The 14,879-nt window shown below is 55.4% G+C and overlaps 1 protein-coding gene and 1 long non-coding RNA gene across 2 annotated transcripts in view; one reads left to right on the top strand and one right to left on the bottom strand.

Annotated features, from left to right (window-relative positions):
• The first annotated feature begins 92 nt into the window (after positions 1-92).
• Positions 93-1,674, top strand: LOC125334480. Its single transcript, XR_007207147.1, has 2 exons — positions 93-424; positions 837-1,674. It is a non-coding gene; the product is annotated as an uncharacterized LOC125334480 (long non-coding RNA).
• The window catches only part of RAB26 (RAB26, member RAS oncogene family), a 27,402-nt gene continuing 13,761 nt past the window's right edge, over positions 1,239-14,879 (bottom strand). Inside the window, exons 3-9 of the mRNA XM_048321324.1 lie at positions 7,800-7,841; positions 6,915-6,981; positions 6,551-6,603; positions 4,407-4,472; positions 4,198-4,254; positions 3,878-3,954; positions 1,239-3,405 (exon numbers count right to left, since the gene is read on the bottom strand). Coding sequence (XP_048177281.1) covers positions 3,303-3,405; positions 3,878-3,954; positions 4,198-4,254; positions 4,407-4,472; positions 6,551-6,603; positions 6,915-6,981; positions 7,800-7,841 — 465 coding nt within the window. The 3' untranslated portion in view covers positions 1,239-3,302. The remainder of the gene's footprint in view (positions 3,406-3,877; positions 3,955-4,197; positions 4,255-4,406; positions 4,473-6,550; positions 6,604-6,914; positions 6,982-7,799; positions 7,842-14,879) is intronic.

The raw sequence follows: 14,879 nt of genomic DNA, 5'->3' as shown, positions 1-14,879 counted from the left end.
GCCCGACCAATAGCAGCGTCGCAGAGGCCATAAAAATGGTAACGTGGGTCGCACGCGGTCTTTCCGGCCAGAGGTGCGGGACGGGACAGGGCGAGTAGGGGGGGGTGCCGGTAACGGGGGTATTACCGAGGGCGGGCCGGTGATGATCCACATTTACCTTTCTGACACCTCGTCTGAGGGCGGCGGGCGGCCGCAGCCCCTGCTGAGCAGCCACGGCTGAGGTCCGCTGTACCCGTGGCCCTGCTGGGCCGGCGGTCGGACTCCTCCCCCTCACGCGCTGCCTTCTCCCCTCAGGGCTCGGCGGGAATCGGCCGCGACGTGGGACCCGGCGGTGGTGGCGTCCCGGAGCCTCCGTGCCCGTTTCGAGGCACTCCCCGGCGTGCTGGGCCGGTAAAGCGCGGTGTCGGCTGTTCTGGTGTTTGTGGTAAGTGAGGCTGAGACCCGCGGGGAAACGTTGCTGCTCTACGAGGCGGCTCTTAAAGCACAAAGAAGCAGCTGCAGAATGGGCTGGAGGAAAGAATTCACCGACTTTTACTCACCCTCATGGGTTAGTTCAAGGTGAATATCCTGGCAAGGTGGGTGGGTGCAGTAGTGTAAGTGAAGGGATTTACACTCTTTAGTGCTGCAGCGTGTAGATGGAGAATTTAAACTTTTTTTCTGTTTAGCTCCGTGGAAGATAACAAGTAACTCCTATAATGTTTTCCCAGTCTCAAGTACAGATTTATTCTTAAATGCTTTACTGCTGTGTTTCTGCTTTGGCTTTTATATAAGGCCAATGTTTTAGTTCACAGGTGAATAAAGTTTTATAAAGTCTGGGTTTTGCTTCTATTTTTCAGTTTCCATGGGTGACATGTAACACCACAGACTGACTGGAAATTTTGTATGGGTACCCAGTGAAACTGGAGTGCATCGAAAGGTGCTGCGCTTTGCTCAGCCCCGCTCCCTTCACTGGAATCTGGGACTCAATTAGGTTGGAAAAGGCCTTTAAGACCCAAGTCCAGCAGTTGTGTCACATCCACATGGCTGTTCCATCTCTTCGGAGATGAGGACTCCAGCACTGCCCTGGGCAGCTGTGCCAGGGCTGGACAACCCTTTTTGGGGAGAAATTCTCCTAATATCCCCTTTTAACTGGGTCATACCCTGGTTCTGCCATGTGGATCCAGATGGGTTCAAGGCTTAACTGAACTATTTGACAGTGCTGTGTGTTTAGACAGTCGAAACACCACTGTAGCCATGGAGATTATTAAAAAATTTTATTAACAGGAATGAACCAAAAGCTGTAAACAAGAGCCAGCAGAAATGGGATGTTGCAGGTGAGGCCGAGTCCTCGCGCATGGCTGGGTGCACTGACCAATTAACTCGAATAATTAACGCTGCACTGAGCAATTCCGCATGGTGGCAGCAAAGGCCCATGGAAAAATCCCAAATGGCCGTGAGGAGGAGCTTTGGGGCTGGGCCAGTGTGCAGGCACTGGGAAACCAGTCCCACACTGGGAACTGCTGACTGGGAGAGAGGGGCTGAGCCTGCTCAAAGTTCAGGTCTAAACCACAAACATGGCTGTGAGGTGTCTGCTGTAGCAGAGTCTGTTCCCCACAGACAGGTTGGAAGTACTCCAAAGGGAAACATTTCTATCTTCCTCATTTAGAGGAGTTTTTATTGGGTTTGGACCCACACTGAGCAAGAAGTGACCAGTTGTCAGCTTTGTAACACAGGCAAAATGCCAGTCTGAGGGAGAGGGAAGGCAGTAACCTGACATCAGGAATCCTAACCCAGTAGGAATCCTAAATTTTGCCTTTAGGGAGATTTCTTGACATCTTGGGATGGGGCTGCTGCTGCTCCAAGGCCAGGATGAGGAAGGGGTGTCGTGGAGCTGCCCAGCTGGTCCTGCCCCACACAAAATCAAATTACTGGGATGAGGGGGCCTTGACAGGCCCCCATCACAGCTCACCTGGCTGCTCCTGCGGGTTTGCCATGAATGTAAACATTCCTGCAGGAATGGGCTTTCCACAAGTGAATTTAAAATTTAGATCAGACAATTTTAAGACTCGCCTCTCCCTAAAATACTATTTAGGGAAAAAACAGGTTCATTTTAAGAGCCTTTTTCACCCTGTGAAGCTGTGTTGCTGTAGCTCCCTGAGGAGTGAAGCTCTGAGCACACGGGAGATGCAGAAGGCTCCTTGTGCCTGTCAGGAAGGCAGTGCTGGAGCCAAAATCCCAGGCAAAATGAGGGGCAGGGGCATCTGAGTCAGCAGCTGGGGGTGCTGGCTGGAGGGCCAAGGATGGGTTATTCTATTCCATTTGAAGAGGCCACCAAGGCTCGGTGCAGCGGGCACCTGCTGATGTGTGCGTGGAGTTTTCAAAGGGAAAAATTGCCAAAGGCCAAACACTTCATCCAGATTTAAATTTGTACTTAGAAGTGCAGCTTGACAAAAAACCAGCCAAAAGCCTGACACAGACCAAAGGGGTGAGGAGGCCCTTGAAGAGAGCTGGCAGGAGTCTGCAGCCTGTAAAATCACTGCCTGCAGCTTCCCCCCAGCTCTCTGCGGTGAAAAGAAAGAGCTGCCCAAGAAAACTTTGAAGATATCAAAGCGTTGTTGCAGTCTGAAAACACCATCACACTTACAGGAAGGTATTTAGAATAAGCTGCAATACATTAGGTTTCTTCTCAAAGTACTAGAAATGGCGGAAGGAGGAAAACCAGAGCCTCTCCCGAAGGGATGAACATCCAGAAATCTCTACACAGCCAGGTGTGCAGGAGCTCACTCGGACAGACAGCCAAGCTCTGTCTTTGCAGGGAACAGGAGAATCCCTCATGGTGGAAGTGTGTCCCACCTCACAGGGATGGACAGGAGAAAGCAGCTACAAAAGTGGCTGCCTTAAAACACCCTTCCTGCATGCCTCAGGCCAGGGCTCTCAGCTGAAGTCCAGGTATGCAGGGAAAGAAAAGGGAATTCAGGACTTTTCCTATCCAGAAAAAAATCAGGACTTTTCCTCCTGAGTGGGGAGAAGGTGTTGGTTCCCCTGCGCCACACCCTGGCTCTCACAAAGGTTACAGCAGCCTCACAGAGCAGGCACAGAAGGAGCCCCCAGCCCCTTCCCAAACACCCACCTCCCACCTGTGAGCCAGGTGGGAATGCCGGTGAGGGGAGCCGGAGCTGATGGATGCGACAGGGCTGCAGAATCCCAGAGCTTTTCCTGCTGCTCCTTTGCCCTGGTCTCAGCTGGCCTTGGGGGCAGACACAGACACGACAGACAGACATGCACACACTGCCCACAGGCCTGAGTCTCTGTACAAACACCTGTTAGGACCTGCAGCAGCCCGAGCCTCGCACTTCCTTCTTCACATAGTCGTGGAGCTTGAATTTGGGCTCATTGGGCAGCTTCATGGACCTGTGCTTCAGCTCCCTGGGAAAGGGGAAAGATGTTACTCTTAGGCTGCTGCTTCTGGCAGGGAGAGGATTTTGTCTGGAAGAAGCCAGAGGGGGAGTTTGGACAAGGGCATGGAGTGACAGGACAAGGGGAATGGCTTCCCACTGTCAGAGGGCTGGGTTAGATGGGATATTGGGAAGGAATTCCTCCCTGTGAGGATAGTGAGGCCCTGGCACAGGGTGCCCAGAGAAGCCGTGGCTGCCCCTGGATCCCTGGCAGTGTCCAAGGCCAGACTGGATGGATGGGTCTTGGAGCAGCTTGGGATAGTGGAAGGTGTCCCTGCCCATGGCAGGAGGTGGAACTGGATGGGCTTTAACATCCCTTCCAACCCACACCATCGCAGGATTCTATGATTCCAAGCTGCCTTGCCCAGCTCGATTGAACGCAGCATGGCCTGGGCACTGCTAAAGCTCTCCCTGATGGCAAGGCCACTGCTCTGGTCACTTACTTTGCAATGGCTGTGAATGCTAATTCCACATTGAGGCCGCTTTTGGCACTGGTCTCCATGAAGGGCACTCCGTACTCCTGTGGGACGAGACATAGCGGTGTCAGCAATGGCACCAAGGATGTTCCCGGGGGCTCCCAGGGAGTAATTTTTGAGGACAAAGAAATGAGAATTGTTCGTAGAAACTCAGAGGAAGAAGAACAGATGAGGAGAAAGGTGAGAGCACGACAAGGGAAAAAAACCCAAGTGCTCCCAGGTGTATTTTGGGTCAGACAGTCTCCAGGTGGCCATTTCCTGTGCACATCCTCAGATACCTCACCTACCTTGGCAAGTTTCTCTCCATCTTCCCTTTTCACCACTCTGTCCTGCGCTGAATCCACCTGCAACAGGAATGGCAGAGAGCCGTTTGTGGTGATTTGGAAGGTCACCAGCAGGTATCTCCTGTCCCCTTATGCCCTGCCAGGCTCTCCTGCCCGTGGCGCCAGCGTGGGAGGAAGAGGAGGCTCTGGCAAAGCCCTGGGGGCAGGCTCACCTTGTTTCCCAGTAACATGAGGACCACATCCTGCTGTGCGTATTCATGGATCTCTGTCAGCCAAGCCTGGAGGGACACAGCCAAAGAAAGGGGTTGGCAATGGCTCCAGGAGGAGGAGGAGAACGGGAATGATGGGGAGCTGCCCCAATCCTGGGCATGGACACCCTCGGTGGGCAGTGCTGCCATCCCAAGCAGTGCCCGGGATGTGATGTTCCACGGATGATCCCTGTCAACAAGGGGATACCCCGGGGTGCCCCTGAGCCCTGGGGGACCCACTTTGCCAAGCAAGCCCAGCACCCCACTTCGACTGCTACCAGATCCCCATTTCCCAGGGTTACAGCAGCCTTCTGATACCCCTGCCCACTCCATCTGCCCACGAGTGCTTGTAGGGTTTTGACCCCAATTCCCCTCGGCTTGGACTGAACCTCATTTCAGAGGACAAGGCTGAAGGTTGGCTCTGGGATGTGCCCTGTGCCCATGTCCTGCACGTGCTGCCCCTGTGCTGAGCACACTGATCCTGGCAGGCACCTGAACCTGCTTCCCCGAGCCGTGGGGTGGCTTCCCTGCCCTCTAATCCAGCCTAATCTAATCAAACCTGCCCTAATTCCCTGTAATCCCTGACCCCGTGGTGTAAGCAGCTGCCTGCTGTCTCCAGTGCTGTCACTGCACTCACAGGGATTCCTGGTGATCACCAGTGGTCCCTGGTGACCCGTGCTCCAAACCCAGCAAGAGCCCAAGACATGTGGATGCAGCCCCAGGACCCCACTGCACCCTGGCTGGGCTCAGGGCACTCGGCACCACGGATGGGTTGGAGTCACTCCTGACTCCCTTTGTTTGCCCTCTGGCTCCATCCCTTCTCCCAGTGCCTGGCAATCACCCTGGGTGCTCGTTCCTTCCCACTGGGGCTGTGTGTCCCTCAGGGACATCTCTCCCATGTCCCCAGGATCACTGATGCTGCAGACAGGGCCGTGTTATCCAGCAGTGTGAAACCTCTAAGGGATCTTCTGTGTCATCACAGGGTCACCAGCCCTGAGCAGACCCAGAGCCTGGGTAACACCCAGCACTCACCCTCCTTGAGCCATCCAGCTCCTCAGGATAGAAAATGCCACCGCTGGCCAGTCCCAGCTGGTGGGAAGCGTTCTCAGTGCCGGTGACACAGGAGCGGGGTGGCAGGACCTGCCCTGTCCCTGCCGTGGGACTGCAGGCACAGAGGGGTGGCAGGTGTGGAGCTGCCAAGGGAAGGATGCTCTGGAGCAGGGAGAGCTCCAGGCCCCCAGGGGATCAGGGGCTGTGGGACCCCAGGAGCCAGTGAGACACATCACAGCCCCAGGGTGTTGATGCCACCATGGCACAGGGTGTCTGTGCAGGCACAGCTGCTCCCTGTGGATGCACACGGCGTTCTCATGCCCAGGACACAAGCAATTACATCCAGTTCAGTCAGGGATAATTGCTCCCCGGCTCGGGACATGCTCTGGCAGTGCTGGCACAGGTGGCCCCCAGCAGCCACATGGGGCCAGTGGGGCAAAGGGAGGGGACACTGAGTGCCCAGGTGTCCCTGTTGCCCCCACTGCAATGTGGGCAGCATCTGCTCTCCCCCTCTGCCCGGTTTGAGAGGCTTCTGCCCCAGCACCACTCCCCAACACCCCTGAAGGACCTGCTGCGGGGAGGGGGCAACCTCAGGCAGCACCAGGGACCCCCCAAAGCTGGGAGGAAGGGCAGGTGGGCTGGGGAGGTGCCGCAGGAAGTGACCCTCTCCCTGCCAGGTTTGGACTAAGCTGGAGGCAGGCAGTGAGGTGCCCAACCCTGACCCACTGTGACCTGAAGGAGCAGAGGGAGATGAGGGAGCAGCTCGCTGGGGAAAGCTCCTGTGCTCAGCTACCGGAGCAAGTTCTCTGCCAGTGCTGTAATTACACAGCATTAATTGGCCGGAGCAGTGAATTCATCACCCTTTTATTTGCTGTGAAAGGGAAAACCTCCTCTGCCTGTCCCCTGCCTGTCCTTGCAGGTACTCAGTGGTAACCATAGTCCTTCTGCAAGTGACCACAGCTCCCACCTCCAGCACACAGCTCCTGAACAAACCCACAACCACAACCCAGCTGGTCACACATGAGGGACAGCAGGAGGGGCTGGGGGTGCTGCTGTACCTGGATGTTGTCGAAGGATGCTTTGTTGGTGACATCGTAGAGCAGGAGCAGGGCTGTGGAGAGAGGGACAGAGCGTTAGTGCCAGTGCCAAGCCGAGCCCATGGCTCAGAACACATTGCACAGTCCCTGTGGCAGGCCACAGCTGGGGACATGAGGTGCCTGCTGTGAGATACAGAACACACTAAAATCCAGCGCAGCAACACCTCACACTGCTGGTGTTTGCAGAGCCTCCTCCATCCACGGCAGCTGCTTCCCGTGGAAAACCACTCCAGTGATTCCTGACTTACCTGGCCTGGAGTGGCAGCTCAGGGCCCCGGAGAACTGGAGGGAGGGGCTCCCCAAGAGCAGAGGTGGCCGTGCTTACCGTGGGCATCCCGGTAGTAGGCGTGGGTGACGCTGCGGAAGCGCTCCTGCCCGGCCGTGTCCCAGATCTGGAAGGCAGATGGGAGCAGAGGGATCAGACCTGACCAGAACCCACCAAAACCAGCCCAAATAGCAGGGTGCAACCCCAGGAAGTTTCTCCAGCTTTTGCTCCCAGGGACATCAACAGGAAAAATGACCAGAGCAATGAATATGGAAGCAGCATCTTCCCACTCCTCAGCATGGGGACACGATGTGGCCCTTAACTGGAAAATCCATGGAGCAGATGGAGGCATGGGGACCCGCTAATGTGATTTATCAGCCCTTAATTCAGCAGGAGGCTTGAAGAGTGCATGCTGCTGCCTGGAGCATCTGTGTTACCAAGCTCAGGGCAAAGGGCTCAGAGAAACCGTCAGGCCTCAGGGGGCTGGAGCAGCTCTGGCTGCAGGGGCACATGGAATCTTCATGTCCCATGGGCTGGAGGCAGGCTGAGCCAGGGAATGTGGATCCCTTCCAGGATCTCAATCCCTCTCAGCATCCTTTGGCTCTCCCAAAGCAGGAGCGGCCTGGAAACACCGGGCAAACCCCACAGGTGCTGCTCCGGTTTCACCAGGTCCAGCTACGGTCACAGAGCAGCAGGGAGGCAGCAGGGCTGGGACGAGGATCACTGTGGCCAGAACAGCCCCCAGCCCTGAGCAAGCTCCTGCCAAGGGGACAGAGCAGCCAAAAGGGTCCATAAGGCTGTCCCAGGGCAGGAAACACGACCACAAAGGATAGAGATCGGGCCCCATTTTGGGGGTGCTCCTCTGCTTTGTCCTCTGAGGGGCTTTGTCCACCTCTGAACACCCAGGGCAGAAAGAGAGATGCTTCCAGGGCCATGGGGACATACCTGCAGCTTCACCTTCACCCCATCCACCGTCAGCACCTTGTTCTGAAAGAGAATGGAAAGGGTGGTGAGGGGTGCGCACAGCTGCAGGACGCCCAGGGAGACACAGCCAGCCCCCATCCTGGTCAGTGTTTCCCCCAAGCCCTCAGGTCATCCCCTCTCCTGCTTTTTAAAGTCCCATCCGTTGGTCCCAGCACCTGCAGAGCCATGGCCCAGTCAGAAGATCTCTCCCTGCATCAGCACGAGTTGCATCTATTTGGATACCTAAACCCTGGCAATGCCACACCCAGCTCAGGCTGGAGACCTCTGGCCATAAATTAATGAGCACCAGCATTCCACCTTAATGGCCTTCAAAAGACAGAGTCAACCACTCCACATCCAGCCAGCAAATTAAAAATAACTCCTGCCCCTGTCTCTTGGACCTGTTTTTCTCCTGGTTTCTCTCTCAGGATTTTTCCTCCCCCTGTTTTGCTTGGTTTTAGGAAAGGTGGGAGCCCCTCGGTGTGGCTGTGTCAGACAGGGAGGGCAGGAGATGGATCCTGACTGTGTCCCAGAGCAACCACCATCCCAGCAATCCACACCAGCCTCTCCAAACATTAAAGGAATGCAAGCCTACAGACCAGCGGTCCCAAGAGAAGGAGCAGAGAAGAGATTAATTTGCTCGCCAGATCCAAAGGAATTAGCACAGTAATCAGTGGGACGTGCTGGAAACATGGCCAGGGAACAGCGCACCAGTGGGATGAGGCAGCTGGTGGCTGCTCTGGTGATAATTTTAATCCCATTTCCTCCATTTGCTCCAGAGCTGGTTTGGGAAGCTCCTGTCTCCCTCATCATATGGCCATGGGATGGCCAAGGCTGCCATGACCCCAGCTGGGCTCCACGGGCTCAGGCCTGGCTCATCCACCCCCAGCACTGGACACGCCACCAGCCCCAGTGCAACCAACCCCCCCCCAGGGACCCACGCCAAGATCCATTCCTGCACATCCCACACCGCTCAGCACCATCACCCCTTCAGGTGCTGGCAGGGCTCTTCACTGATGGTTTTAACGAGGGCAGAGGGAGCATCTCATCCCCTGCACATCTACACAAGGATCCGGCGAGGAGGAGAGGGCAGGAGAGAGCCGGAGTGCTGCATCCTCCGTCTGCTCAAGCAAGCGCAGGGAGACGGCCGAGGTTTATAAATACCTTCAAAGGCAGCGACTGAGACGGGGGAGAGAAGTGATTCACAGCCTGGGAGCTGTAAAAATAGGCAGCCAGGGAGTGGGGAGCTGGGAAGTACTCAGGGAAAAGCCAGGGCTCGGGGAGCCGGCCGGGCGTTTAGGGCTCCCTGCATGTGGAGCTGAGCTTTTCCCAGGATGTGACACCAGGGCTGCTGAAGGCTGAAGTGCCTAAAACCCAGGGTGCCCGCCACAAAGTGCTCCTTGGACCTTGGTGCCACTGCCCAGGGCTCCCAGGTGAGCAGGGACAGAGCAATCCCCAGGGCAGAACCACAGCCATGGCAAATGGCGCTGAGCTGCACCTTCACCTCATCCCAGAGGATGGGGAACAGCCCTGCCCTAACCTGCGCCACAGGTGAGACAGAGCACGTTTATGCTCTGCAGGAGATGCACTCTCCGAGCTCACCTTGCCCTCCAAAACCCCGGCTCCTACATGCAGGTGCCGGAGCCACAGTGGAGGTGCAGGCACATCCCGCAGGCTCTGGACTGGCACAATGCCATTCCAACCACAGTTCCCATGTGCTGGCAGCCAGCTGCCAATACCACCTGCCAGGAACCATGCCAGGGACTGCAGAGGAAGGAAAAGCCTCTGTGTTTCACCATCGGCCCCAGATCTTGGCACAAGGGGATGAGGACACTTGGTGTGATGGATGGTGACAAGGGACAAGGACACAATGAGAGTCACATTAAAACCAGCACCGAACACATTAAAACCAACACCCTTCCCCATGCCCACTCCAGCTCAGAGCAGAGTGTGTGGCTGTGCCAGGGGACATGGCCATATCCCCAGTGTGGCCATGCTCCAAGGCTGATAGACCACCATGGGTGGGAGGGAGGGAGAACATGGCCCCAGCCCTGAGCATGGATCATCTAGGCCAAAGCCACCTTGAAGCATCTGGTGAGCAGCCAAAAAAGCTGAAGCTCCAAAGGTGCCCCACATGCACTGACCTCCACTTCAGGAGGTAATTAACACCAAGCCGGCAGCAACAGGAGTCACACTAATTACACTGACCTATATTTCAGGGAGGTAAGTGCTTAGACCAAATTGAAGTCTGCACATGGATCCAGGTGCTGCTGGACCAACCTGGGGAAAAAATTGATTTTCTGAGGATTGGGTGTGGAACAGAGCAGGATTCCAGGGTGAAAAGCTGTAGAAGTGCTCCTGCAAGGCAGGAGACACACCGAGAGCCATCCAGAGCATCACTCCTGCCTGCATCCCTGTCTGCATCAAAAGAAGTTAGCCCTGGCTGTGGCTGCCCCATCCCTGGAAGTCTCCAAGGCCAGGTTGGAGGGGCCTTGGAGTAACATGGTTTAGTGAGAAGTGTCCCTGCCCAGGGCAGGGGGTGGATTGAGGTCCCTTCCAACCCAAACCATTCCAGGATTCTGTGATCCCTGCCTGCCCCCAAGCACAGGGTAGCTGCAGAACATGGGTGAAGCCAAGAAGATGGGAGGAGCAGGGTGGGAAAAGGCAGGAGCTGGGCTGGGAAAGGGCAGGGGCTGCTGCCAGCAGCACACACCAGCGTGGTTCAGATGAACCAGATGCCCAGGTCTCCCCCCATACCATGGCTAAGTGACTTTTCAGCTTCCAATTTGTTTTTTTTAAGGAGCTGCCTCAATTCCCTCCTGTCAGCCCTTCTAAGGCACAGCTGGGGGCTGAGCTCCTAATAAGCATCCAAAGACAAAAGACGCCGTGTGTCAATGCACTGAGATGTGAAATGTGTTACCAGCCCTGCCAGCGAGGGGAGGGGCTGTGTTGCTCAGGGCTCCTTCCTCATCTCACCCCGTTCGTTAGAACAGAGGTAATGCTCCCAGCAGCCTCCTGCCACAATTCGGGCAGGAAAACCATCCCTGCACCTCAGCTCTGCTGTCGCCCTTCCCAATTTCAGTTTTTGTGTCCTTTTTCCTGGGGTGGTGCAAACGTTATTAAAATCTCATCTAGCAGGGGCTGCAGTGGAATGCCTGCAGCGCCTGGGGTGGACAAACACGATGCTCCGAAGTTAAATAATCTTCAGGACATCAGATAAACAAAGTTGGAACCTTGCAGATGCAGGAAAAATTAAATTACCAAGTGCAGATGGTCCTCAATTAAGAGCAGCATTATCACACACCAAGGCCCTGCTGGCTGCAGCCCTGGCACGATCCCACCACCACGACTGCCCAGGAGCAGCTGTTTGGAAGCAGAAGGGAGGGAGGGGAAGGTGCTGGAGCGAAACCGAGCCGTTCCTGAAACGTGCACAGATGATGCTCCCACACAAACCCAGCGCTGCCGCCCTGCTCTGCTCCCACAGCAGCTGCAGGATGGGCAAATGCCATCCCCTCAGATCACAAGGTCCCCACAGTGCCAATGAATCCCACCAGGAGCAACTGGCACAGCCCCAGGTGCCTGAGTCCACACCACTGAAGCTGCAGCACAACCCAGGATCAGCATCAACAACCCGGCCTCTCCCAGCTCTTACACGCATGAACTCATTAATTGAAGCCTTTAAAGTTAAATTGGATACATGGATCAATTTGCTTCGCAATTAACTGGACAAATGGGAAGCTGCTCACTGACACATTCAGGCTCCAACCAGGGGATCCCCACCCCATCTCCCCTGAGTCTGTGATGGGCGATGGCTCCAGTGGTGCTGCCCAGGAGCACCCACCCAAGCACCCCTGCACAGGGGGGGCTCCACTTTAACCATGGAAAAGAAGTCCCTCAAATGTCATTATTGGGCCTTGGAGGCATCTCCTGAAGCTGAGCAGGGGCAAATTCCTGTCAAAGTGGGGATAAATGGCATTAGTGGCTATAGAGCAAACTGGGCGCAGGCGCTGGGGCAGCACAGAGTTAATTAGTGCCAGTAATGAGCTGTGGGACTGATAGCACAGCCACCCAGAAATGTCATTAGGTTGTGGTGTTACCAGGCCAGGTCACCCGGGAGCGGGGGATAGATTGGGTTATCCTTTATTTCAGGAAGTCAGGAGAAACCCAGCAGTGGAGGACCGGCTGAAGGGATGCTGGAGCACTCCAGCCCTGTGCCAAGGCCAGACCAGGAGCCAAATTCCCACCTGGCAAAGCCCAGGGAGCCCCTGCAAGCACAAACACTCCTGTGCCAGGAGGAAATTGGATGAGTTGTGATACAGCAGACACACAAATAACCACCACCTCCAACAGCGGCTGCAAAAATAGATCAAGGATCGATATGGAAATCCGCCCAAAACAGCAGGACACTGCATTATATTTGCTTGTTAAAACCCTGAGGTTCTCCCACACATGTGCAGCCAGGGAGCCGCTCCTGGTGGCCCAGCATCTCTCCAGGCACAGCACCTGGCTCAGGGACATCCCAGCCCATTGCCACAGCCAGGGATCCAGGACCAGCCCCACTTTGCCCCCTTGGTGCTGCAAAAACCTGCTCCCTCTAAATCCAAGCAGTGCCCGATCCAGCACAGCCCAGCCACACGGCACCTCCGCGGAGAACACAGCCAGCCTACCACTCCAGCCTGCGGAAAACTCTTCCAGGAGCACATTCCCTGCAGGAGAGGGCAGGGAACAGCCTGATGCTGTGCTGGAACCTACGGAAAGCCTCTGGGAATGGGGAGACTGGGGCAGAGATGGGGGCTGGAGGCAGGGCTGTACCATGGTGTGGCTGTGTGGGGCTGGAGGATGTCCCAGGCACTGGGAATCATATTAAATGATCCTCTTTCTCCTCCTCAGCTGTGCCACCACCAGACATTCCCGTGCAGCCCCAGCATCCCAGGGAGACCTGGGTGGCCAAAACACCCCAGCACGGTTCCCTCTGCCTCATCCCATAAATCTTCCCTTCAGAGAAAAATCGCAACCATTCATCTCCCAGGGCAGGTGATTAATTCTTCAGCAGCTCTGCGCATTTGCACTCTGTAGCTAAAAATAGAAACTTCTGCCTTGGGATGTTTTCCTCCCCAGGCCTTGCACACTCCTGCCTGCAGCCACTCCAGCGCCAGCACCGCTGCCAAGATCCTTTCAGAACCCACAACATGCCGGTGCTGGCTGCTCAGCTCCTGCTCAGTTCCTCAGCAGATCCCAGGAAATGCAGATTAACACCACAGCCCCTCACAGCACACAGCACTTCCAACCTGCTCTGCTGCCACAGCCACCCCACAGCCCCTCCACAGCTGCTAGGAGGGGTCACCCCACCGTGTCCCTCTGCCACGTCTGGCCTGGAGAAGCCACAAGCCTGGCCCTACATAAATGCCCCCTTCCTGGTCTCCAGGTGGGCACAGCCCCTTCCCTGCAGCACCCAACAAGTGCCCCAGGGATGTCAGCAGCACCAGCCTTTGTCCAGAGCCGTGTTCACTACATTAAATCCCAGTTAACGTCTCCCTGGCTGCCAGCCCTGCAGAGATAAGAGTCCTGGCTCTTGTTCGAGCAGACACACTGAAGAATTAGTGACTTATCATCTTCTAGTCACATCAGTCTGCAAATAAAAGGGTCTTCTGGCAAGAAGAGAATCCTGTCTTAGGGACAGATTAGAGGTAAGAGGATCTGCTTATGATCATACATTTTAAATTCAGCCCTGTTCTGCTTCTCGGCATCGCCCATGTCAGCCACAGTCCTGGGTGAGGGGCACATTCCCTCCCAGTCCGGCTGCTCCATGAAACCAGCAAGGTCCTGGGATGATCCATGGGATGGTTCTTGAGGAAGGCACAGGCAGATGAGACTTGATGCTCTCAAGCCCAACGAGGCTGCTCAGGCTCATCCCGGCAGGGGGGAGACGGGGCCGTACAAGGCTTTGAGATGTCCCCGTGGGAGTGAGCCTGTGCCCCAATCCCATGGGCAGCCAGAGAAATCCACCATCAAAATTTCTCAGGGTAGGATCTGCTACAGCTGACCTGGAGACCAGAGCCACCAAAAGGCGACAGCCAGCAGGAAGGCTGCACCCATCCCTGCAGCTCCAACACACAGCTGGCTCCTGGGATGGGATGGGATGGGATCCTCCTCATCCGGGGATAGTCTGCACAGCTCCCCCACCACCCCGGGCTGCATTACTCACCCCTTCCATCTCTTTCCCCCCTACTTTATAAAAGAAGGGATATCTTTAAAAATATCTCTGCTTGCTTCTAAACCAGGAAGCCTTGGAAACAAAGGGGGCAGAGATGGCTCATGCAGATCCGTGCCAATACTGGGAATAAGTAACATGGCACTCAGTATATTTATCTTCATTTTCCTCATCAAGGACATGCCACGCTGCACAGCTGAACAGGGATCTCCACAGAGCATTTATTGCTCTATCATTTCTCATCTGCAGCAAACACAGCCCCGTCAGTGCCACAGAGATGAAAAATGGCTCATCAGGTCCTGTTGGATGGGGAATCATTTATTTGGGGAGAAATAAAGCCTTGCAGCACTTCTCTGACCTTAAAGGTCTTTTCCAACCTAAACGATTCTAGGATTTGCCTCAGTCCTGGGCTGAAAACTTGCCTGAAGTTTCTGAGAAGACTTTACAATCCAATTTAAAAAAATCAGGCCTGAACATCCAGCAGCAAACACTCTGTCAGCACCCAGCAGTAACACAGCAGCATCCACAGACAGCACTGCAAACAGCATTATTAAAGAGCACTTCTCATCCCTAAAGAAAATGAAATCCCCAAAGACCTGACAAAGGAATCTGTAGCTTTTTATCCCAAACATTCCCATCCTTCACCAACAGCCAAGGCAGAAAGCTCCCAAAAACTGCATCCTTGCTGTGCAGCAAACCTGAGCCCAGATCCTTGGAAGGCTTCAAGGAGAAGAGAGTGAATGAAGAACTCTAATGAGATTTTCTGACGGCTGAACAAGTCCAGTCAGCCTCCAGGACTGGCACCCATCAGGTCCCAGTGCTCCCTGGTACCACAGCCCATCTCTGAATGG

Source organism: Corvus hawaiiensis, chromosome 16 (assembly GCF_020740725.1).
Source record: "Corvus hawaiiensis isolate bCorHaw1 chromosome 16, bCorHaw1.pri.cur, whole genome shotgun sequence".
Taxonomy (NCBI): Eukaryota; Metazoa; Chordata; class Aves; order Passeriformes; family Corvidae; genus Corvus; species Corvus hawaiiensis.
The sequence above is the reverse complement of the archived record's forward strand: the minus strand, read 5'-3'. Positions and strand labels throughout refer to the sequence as shown.